We start from the raw sequence: 9,589 nt of genomic DNA, 5'->3' as shown, positions 1-9,589 counted from the left end.
ACACCCAAATCTAACTCTCTCTGCACATGTTAAATCTGCCTCCCCTGCAGTGCACATGGTTTTGCCCAACTGCTAAAAATAAATCCTGCTGCGATCAACTTGAAATTACCCCCTATATACTGTAAATAACTGGTAATAAATAAATGTTATTTATATATATATATATATTTCTCTTATGTCCTAGAGGATGCTGGGGTCCACATTAGTACCATGGGGTATAGACGGGTCCACCAGGAGCCATTGTCACTTTAAGAGTTTGAGAGTGTGGGCTGGCTCCTCCCTCTATGCCCCTCCCACCAGACTCAGTTTAGAAAATGTGCCCGGAGGAGCCGGTCACAGCTAGGGGAGCTCTATAGAGCTTTTCTAGTAAAAGTTATTTTTAGAGTTTTTTTATTTTACAGGAGGCTATTGGCAACAGCCTGCCTGCAGCAAGGGACTAAGAGGGGGAGCAGTGTCCACCCTGCGGGGTCTGAGCAACTGTCTCCGCTGACTGGACACTGAGCTTCAGAGGGGTCTAATCAATCTCCGCCACAGGGGACCGCTCGCCCCAGCAGCATGCCACCAACCACTTACAGAGCTGAAGAAGTGGTGAGTGAGTTATGATCCCCCTAGTAAGCGGGGGGCCGGTGTGAAGATGGCGGCAACAGGGAGGGAGAGCAGTATTAACTGCGCTCCTGTGAAGGTTCAGAGGCACATGGTGCGGCGCTGTGAGGGGCGCCCTGAGCCAGCTCTTACCCCCACACTGGTCGACAAGTCTGTCGGGGTCTGCGGATCTCAGCCAGCAAGTCTTACCTCAGGCCAGTATAATCTATGAAGAGCGGGAAGACAGCACCATTAAGGGGGCGGAGCTTCTCCTCAGAGTGGACCCAGCAGCGTTCCAGGGGCTGTAGAAGGGGGAGGGGAGGCTGTAAACCGACTGTGTCTCCTATTAAGGTACATAGTTTGCGCTGACAAGGGGTCTCCCTTTGCTGAAAGCGCTTTGTGTGGGTGTCTTGCTGTATAAAACTAGGGTGTGTGAGATTGCTCAATACAGTCTGCGCTCACTGTTGCCCAGAACAGGCTTACACTTTAATGCAGCAAAACAAACAACACTTTTATGTCTCAAATAGTAAATAATTTATTAGTTCTTATAGTATTTTCGTCAGTTATTAATACATAATCATAAATATAGGTATAATATCAAGAAACTACATCAATATCTTACCGAATATTGTAGCATCACTTGAGCACTCTGGATCGGGGAATCTCAGGACGATCGTCTCAAGGGGAAATTCGGTATTCACACGCAGCACGTCTGCTAGCGTCTCAGGTGGATTCTGAAATTCCCCTAACATTCCCCGTCCTTTATACAAAACTAAAAAAAACACAATCTATCCAAATGTGGGTACATTCCGGGGGTTCTGAAACATCTTATCTAACTGAAAATAACAACACGAGTCCTTGTCTATAACAAACTGAAAATAACAACACGAGTCCTTGTCTATTCTAAGAATCCTTCTTCTAGCATGAGACAAACACCCTTTCATAAGACAAACACCCTTGTTATTCTCTTGTCATTATATGGCATAGTTACTGCGGCACAAAATGGAAGTCAGTCAGAAAATCCCACTCTCACCCTTTCATATCACACTCGTATCACAAACGGCCCTTGACTGATTCCAATTATAACGCATAACTTGCCATTACAACCTTTTGTCGTTTACAACATATGCGGTAAAATACCACACAGTTCCAAATAGATAAAATTATTATTATTATACACAGTATGAGAACAGGATGTATCAGAAAATTTAGCATATTGGATGCAGACGGAGAATATCCAGTAAACAAGTCCCACCTATGATGAGAAGTTGCATCCTGGACATCAGAACCAATTTTCTGTAATTGATCAGCAATTATTGTTGTTGTCACTTGATGACTTACAATAGATTGATTGAGATATTTGATATGATCTTCAACAACTTTGGATTGTTTCATAATTGTATGTAGTTTATCTAACTTCAAATCCCATTGGGGAATACTTAAATTTTGTGGACTCCAATATTTTGGAACATGTTCTTCACGGTCAGCATACAATATAAATGTCTCATTTTCCCAGGTTAAGGAACTAACATTACTAATACATACGGAAAATGGAACTACCATTCCAGGTATGGCTGGTGTATCAGTTACCAAACATACTTCTTGTGGGGCTACCGCCATCATCATTGTATATGACAAAGGTAGAACTATCCATTTGCATAAATTTACTCCATTCTCTAATAAGCAAGGTTCATAAACTGCAGATTGTACTCTACATATCTTGCCTTGTAAAGTGGGTGTACAAATACTCAAATCATGAGTTCTATTATTCTCATCTATATATTCTCCTTTCATAGTGGGGAACCAGTACCATTCTCCACCAGATGGTCCTAACAACAAAGGCATTACAATATATTTACACATTTGAATAACTTTGGTTACATTATACATAGTTAAAATACCTTGGCATATGGTGTCATTACAAATCATTTTAGCAGCTTCCAAGTGTATCCAAGTGTCCCTGGACACACTTGTATTAAAAATTGTTCTCCATACTTGTTCATTTCCGGTCATTAGCATAGTTTGCATAACGCCTTTTTGTTGTTGCTCATACATAGTCTGTAGTGTACAGATGGTCCAATTTATAAATTTAGTAATGTTGGTATCAAATCCAACAGCAAAATCATTACTAGCATTAATTAGCTGGTTCATTAAAGTATCTATTCCAGCCGATATTTTGGCTGGCTCAAAAATAGTAGGCATCCATTTTGCTTGTAATGTAAGTCCGTCATTTAATTTACTACCGGCGCTATGCATCCTATTGGCTAATGTTTCAATATCTATCCCATTTAATACTCCTGTTAGAGTCCCATATCCTCCCAACAATGTATCATACCAGGCACGTCGTTGCCGGGATATACATTGTCTATTATTGGGAGGGAAAACAACTTGTGTGACTAACACAGTCTTTTGAGCTTGTGTACCTACATTTTCACATGTAGATGGTAATCTTTTAACATGTCCAATATCGATTCGTGATGCATTGATATCAATAAACATTAAATCTTGTGCCCACCACGTTCGATTTTTTATTTCAGCAGCATTATGACATACCAAAATTAAAACGTCTTTTACAGCTAACCGAAATGTGGTTGCTCCTTGTTTAGAACAATTCTTATATTCTTTATTCTTCTCTTCTTTAGGGAGAAATCGGAACCTATAAGGTTTGGAGCAGCAACTTATATTTACTGCAGCATTAATTGTGATATTGCCTTCTGACTGATGTAAGGCAAATGTAGGTCGATATCTGTTTCTTTGTGGATCAGGCGGTCCAGCCCACATCGTTCCTGGAATTGTTATATTTACTATATTAGCACAGCGCTGATTGGCCTGACAAGTGAAATTATCTTGGGTTCTTGGTATGGTGGCATTGTTCCATCCCCACCATACAGTATGCAACTCTCGTTTCTCTATCTTCAAACCAGGTGTCCATGTACTAGAGGGGACGACCAATAATACAATTCCAAGGATTCCAAGACTGAGCCTCACGACAATCTATAGGTACAAAATAAGTGTAAGTTACTCTCGCAAATAACATTTTTCTTGAGGTACATATTCCCATTTCTCTTGTCCTGGTTTCATTATTAAGAGTACTCTGTCTTTTCCCACAGCTATAACCTCAGCCGGTTCAGGCGGCCCTTGAGGCTTCTGTACCCAGATTTTTGCTCCTACATTCACAGTGTTAGATGAACCAAAACCTTTGTCTCCTCGAACAGTAAGTTCGGTTGAAGCTTCTCCCAATTGGATAGGCTCTATCAAAATGGGTATTATTAACAATTGTGCCACTCGGTCCCCTTCACAGATTACGCAGGGGTCTGGGCTCAAATTCATCACAACTATTTTAATTTCTCCTTGATAGTCGGGGTCAATTACTCCTCCTATCACTATTATTCCATTCTTTGCCATACTAGAACGGGTTGACAACTGTCCATAATGATTAGAAGGCATTTTGCAACCTATCCCAGTAGGTATAACCTTAATCCCATAAGGAACAATAACATCAGGGTTTATAGCATACATGTCCAACCCTGCCGACATGGGCGTAGCTCTGTACGGTTCTATCGCCTTTTCGTGAATTTTCCAATAAATAAGGCTTTCTACTTTATGTGCTGCCTTGATTGATAAATTGGGGGTCAGCATCCTCATCAGAGGAGTTGTGGATTCTGTCAATGGTCGGTTATTTATTATCTGTAAAGCTTCTGAGATATTATCTCTCCATTGTCCAAACTTCTCAGACCCATTAACCTTTTTTAGGGTGGATTTTAGCAACCCATTCATTCTTTCTATTAACCCTGCCGCCTGCGGGTAATAGGGCATGTGGTATAACCACTCAATATTATGTTCCTGAGCATAGTCTTTTACCTGTTGTCCCGTAAAATGACTACCATTATCTGTTTGAATTTGTAAGGGCATACCATAATATTGTACTATAATCTCAAGTGTCCTAATAGTACTCCATTGTGTAGCAGTCTTACAGGGGAAAGCTACCATTAATCCTGAGTATGTATCTACTGCTGTACATGCAAATTTACACCCTCGACTTTCTGGCAGGGGTCCAATAAAGTCCATCTGCCAGATTTGTCCAGGTAACTTACCTCTTCCAATATGGCCCATTACAGTATGGGGCACTTCCCTCTTTTGGGAGTGTTGACACAAGGGACAACGTAAAATCACAGATTTCACAATGTCCAATGTGAGGGGAATACCCCTTTCTTGCGCCCACCTGTAAGTTGCCTTTTCTCCCAGATGTCCACTCTTTTGGTGTGCCCAAAGGGCTGTACCCTGCAACCATGATTCCAATTCCTTCGTCTCTCCTGCCACTGGCTCATGAGATGACTTAGCAATGGCGGCTTGTGCATCTGCTTGTGAATTAAACAAACGTTCAAGTGAGTCTAATGGTACATGTGCATCAACATGGAATACAGTTACTTTTGTTTGTTTAGTGATAACTTCAATGTCCTCCCAGACTTCCTTTCCCCATAACCCTTTCCCATGAATTTTCCAATCATGTTTCTTCCAGCTCATCATCCATGTGGCTAATCCATTGGCTACTGACCATGAATCAGTATAAATATTACATTCACCTCCAATTTCCTGTCTAAGGGCCAAATATACTGCAAATAATTCGGCATATTGGCTACTCTTTCCTTCCCCTTCTATTTCTAATGTCTTAGACATGCAGGGATTAAACGCAACTGATCTCCACTTTCTTCTTCCCGCAACATAACGTGCGGATCCATCTGTAAACCATGTGTGACATTGAGATTTGTCGCTTAACTCAGAATAAGGTTTACCCCATTTTACTGGTGATTCTTCCAGTTCTCTATAATCCACAGTCATGCGCCAGGAGCCATCGCTCTTTTTCACTGGCCATACCGGATTATTCCAAGCAGTAGTGGTATATCGTACCACTCCTGTATCCATTAATTCTTTAATGGTTTTGCTTATTTCTTGATGGCCCCCCGGTATACGATATTGTTTCATTGCAATTAATTTAGTTGCAGGTGGGACATGTACTGGGGGCATTTTTACTTTTCCCACCACAATAGGTCTGGCCTGAATACAATTACTTCTGACTCCAAAACAAAATTTTCCTGTATCTAAATAAAGGGTCAGTCCTTTTAAAACATCAATGCCTATAATATATTCTCTAATGGGTACTATTAGTACTCGGCATTTCTTAATAGGTAAATTTCCTATTTTTAGAGGTATTTCCACCTGTACCCCTTCAGTTACTCGACCCCCCCAACCCTGCAATTTTAATTCGGGGTCCTTTAAATCTATTGGGATTTCCATATATTAGGGTAGCCTCCGCCCCTGTGTCAATTAACGCGGGGACCTCTTGTACATTGCCCCGTGACCAATGGATTCCTAATTTGACATAAGGTCTCTCATCATGACGAATCCATACAGGGGCTTGGCTGGCTACCTATGCATCACCCTCTGAATCTTCCTGTTCCTCGGGAGGAGCAGTAGGCTTCAAATTTTGCAACATCTTGTCTATCTACATCAACCCCTCCAGCGCCATCCTCTACCAAACGGACCAGCCAGGTAAGGACGCCTTCCCCGGGGCGTTGTGAAATTTTGGTCAATAGTTCCAGAACTTCATTTTGAGTGAAATCTTGCAGTATCATTTTCTCTTTGAGGACTGCCTGCCCTCCACCTTCTGCAACCTTAGTTAATTGCCTGCGCGAGACAGGACAAGCATTTGCCCCAGGAGGGTCAATGACAGGATTGGGAGGATCCCATCCCCCCTTGTCCTCTCCCTCCTCCCCATTACTACTATCCCATACATCACCATCCCATGTATCGGGATCCCATTGAAGATCGGCAGAAGCAATAATTGCTCGTACAATCTGATATTTCTGGGCTTTTTCTGATAACATCTGATTGCTGCACTGTAACAATCCTATCTTTCCTTGTTCAATTACTGTTTGTTCTATATCTAAATAATGTGATTGTAACTGCTGATATCTTTGGTGCATTTTACGGTATGCTGATACTAGTATCCAGCACCGTCTTCCCAGCGCCATTACATCACCTGCCTTGGCAGGGACCCCCTCAAGTACATATACAACATCGAGGGGTTCTGCACGGTATGCTGATACTAGTATCCAGCACCGTCTTCCCAGCGCCATTACATCACCTGCCTTGGCAGGGACCCCCTCAAGTACAATACAACATCGAGGGGTTCTACATTCTTGAGTTTACCATCCCATGATTCTGCTAAACCTGACGTTAATAACTCCTGTGCTATAATATTGTAGGGACTTTCAGTCCACCCTGGGACGGTGATTTGCTCCGCTCCAGCCTTTTTTCCCTTACGAAACATCCTTACCGTGCTATGTTGTTATATATTGGCGAAAACTTGGCAACCTGCCAATTGACAAAACTTTGCACAGAGGTAAGTCTGGCCAGGACCCACCACTGTACAAAAGCGTTTTACACTATAAGTATCCTACACCGAGATATAAGAAAACATAGATCCTGCCGACTACGCCAAAAATGTCTTGCTGTATAGAACTAGGGTGTGTGAGATTGCTCAATACATTCTGCGCTCACTGTTGCCCAGAACAGGCTTACACTTTAATGCAGCAAAACAAACAACACTTTTATGTCTCAAATAGTAAATAATTTATTAGTTCTTATAGTATTTTCGTCAGTTATTAATACATAATCATAAATATAGGTATAATATCAAGAAACTACATCAATATCTTACCGAATATTGTAGCATCACTTGAGCACTCTGGATCGGGGAATCTCAGGACTATCGTCTCAAGGGGAAATTCGGTATTCACACGCAGCACATCTGCTAGCGTCTCAGGTGGATTCCGAAATTCCCCTAACATTCCCCGTCCTTTATACAAAACTAAAAAAAACACAATCTATCCAAATGTGGGTACATTCCGGGGGTTCTGAAACATCTTATCTAACTGAAAATGACAACATTAGTCCTTGTCTATAACAAACTGAAAATAACAACACGAGTCCTTGTCTATTCTAAGAATCCTTCTTCTAGCATGAGACAAACACCCTTTCATAAGACAAACACCCTTGTTATTCTCTTGTCATTATATGGCATAGTTACTGCGGCACAAAATGGAAGTCAGTCAGAAAACCCCACTCTCACCCTTTCATATCACACTCGTATCACAGTGGGTTGGCTCCGATCTCTGTGTCTCTCTTGCCATTCTTGAGGGAAACTCTGCCCCCACGTGTGTGTGTGTGTGTGTGTGTGTGTGTGTGTGTGTGTGTGTGTGTGTGTGTGGAGTGTTTAATGGTCTCCTTTAGCTATGTCCAGGGACACTGTGTCATATGCTGCAGAGGATTTATCCTCCCAGGATGATCCCATTCCATGTAATCAGGATAGCACTGGTTTAGCACAGATACCAGCAAGGGAACCAGAGTGGTTTTCCTCTATCAAATCTTGGATTTCTCAGATTTCTGACAGGGTTGCAAGTAATGAAACTGCAACCCAGGTATTACAGAGCTCTATGGCAGTATGGCCTGGTTCTGGTACCTCAGGACGCCTCGTTATATACCCCCACAAACGTGCGCTTGTGCATGTCACACAAGACGACACGGATACCGATTCCGACACAACAGATGGTGACGGGGATGTGTTGCGGGGATCCACATCTCTTGCAAAGGGGGTGCAATTGTTGGTAGAGGTTATCAGGGATGTGTTAAATGTTAATGATACCACACCTGAGCAGGTTGAGGAGGCTTTTTTCATTGAAAATAAAAAAGCCTCGCTAACCTTCCCTGTGTCAAAGGAATTGAATGCTATATTTGAAAAAGCATGGGTAATCCCCGAGAAAAAATTCCAGATCCCTGAGGAGGATAGGAAAAAAATGGGAAAACCCGCCAATTGTTGACGCCTCTGTGTCCAGACTCTCAAAGAAGGTAGCTTTACCTGTTTCAGGATCTACCGCCTTAAAGGAGCCGGCTGATAGGAAAATTGATAACACGCTTAAATCAATGTATACTGCTTCAGGGGCCATATTACGTCCCACTATTGCTACTACATGGATTGCAACGGCAATAGTAAAGTGGTCGGCTACCTTACTTGAGGATTTGGATAAGATGGATAGGGATGACGTTTCATTGTATTTACGCAACATACATGATTCTGCAGGTTTTATTGTAGAATCCATGAAAGGCCTGGGTTTCATGGCTGCGGGAATATCTTCCATGTCTGTTTCAGATCGTCAGGGACTGTGGCTGCGCCTGTGGTCGGCCGACGCGAAATCCAGAAGAAGTGTGGAGTCCCTACCCTATACAGGTCAGGCTCTCTTTGGGGAAGCTCTAGATGCATGGATATCCACCGCTACAGCGGGTAAGTCTCCGTTTCTTCCCTCAGCAGCACCTGCTCTGAAGAAATCTTTCTCTTCATCTGCAAGGCAGTCCTTTCGGCCTAACAAGCCTAGAAAAGCTAGAACTTCCAATACCTTCTTTAGGGGAGGTCGGCTTAAATCCAAGAAACCTGCCGCTGCAGGTTCCCAGGAACAAAAGCCTGCTTTGGGTACGCCAAAGTCCTCCGCATGACGGTGGACTGCACTCCCCCGGTGGTGGGACCAGTGGGAGCGAGACTCAGACACTTCAGTCATGTCTGGGTATCATCCGGCCTGGATCCCTGGGTGGTAGATGTTGTGTCTCAGGGATACAGGCTGGAATTTCAAAGTCTCCCTCCTCATCGCTTTTTCAAGTCAGGCTTGCCAACTCTGTAGGAGGACAGCACTGTACTACAAGACGCTGTCCAAAAGCTGGTAGAGGCACAGGTCATTGTACCAGTACCACCTCACATGCTGAACAATGGTTACTATTCGAACCTTTTTTCGTGGTACCAAAACCAGATGGTTCAGTCAGGCCCATTCTGAACCTAAAATCATTGAACCCCTTTCTAAAGGAGTTCAAGTTCAAGATGGAGTCTCTCAGGGCAGTGATATCAAGTCTGGAAGAAGGGGAATTCCTGGTATCCCTGGATATTAAGGATGCGCACCTC

The 9,589-nt window shown here is 42.9% G+C and overlaps 1 protein-coding gene across 2 annotated transcripts; it reads right to left on the bottom strand.

The window, feature by feature from the left end:
- Positions 1 to 1,092: 1,092 nt before the first annotated feature.
- Positions 1,093 to 7,748, bottom strand: LOC134910371 (uncharacterized). 2 transcript variants are annotated; one of them, XM_063918314.1, is made up of 3 exons: positions 7,304 to 7,748; positions 4,805 to 4,943; positions 1,093 to 3,576 (listed from the first exon to the last, which is right to left on the bottom strand). In XM_063918314.1, exons 2-3 carry the CDS (start codon positions 4,871 to 4,873, stop codon positions 1,663 to 1,665), a joined length of 1,983 nt encoding a protein of 660 aa, XP_063774384.1. In that variant the 5' UTR covers positions 4,874 to 4,943; positions 7,304 to 7,748; the 3' UTR covers positions 1,093 to 1,662. The 2 variants fall into 2 exon arrangements, with proteins under 2 accessions (XP_063774384.1, XP_063774383.1); XM_063918313.1 differs by having other exon boundaries at positions 4,805 to 4,940.
- Between the last annotated feature and the right edge of the window lie 1,841 nt (positions 7,749 to 9,589).

Source organism: Pseudophryne corroboree, chromosome 4 (assembly GCF_028390025.1).
Source record: "Pseudophryne corroboree isolate aPseCor3 chromosome 4, aPseCor3.hap2, whole genome shotgun sequence".
NCBI lineage: Eukaryota > Metazoa > Chordata > Amphibia > Anura > Myobatrachidae > Pseudophryne > Pseudophryne corroboree.
The sequence above is the reverse complement of the archived record's forward strand: the minus strand, read 5'-3'. Positions and strand labels throughout refer to the sequence as shown.

Bases quoted from the DNA above. Each gene is read 5' to 3' on its own strand.
- LOC134910371 (XM_063918314.1), bottom strand. From the start codon at position 4,873: ATGGTTGCAGGGTACAGCCCTTTGGGCACACCAAAAGAGTGGACATCT. The intron at 3,577-4,804 runs GTGGGCGCAAGA...TTGTACCTATAG, and splicing joins GGAGAAAAGGCAACTTACAG to ATTGTCGTGAGGCTCAGTCT.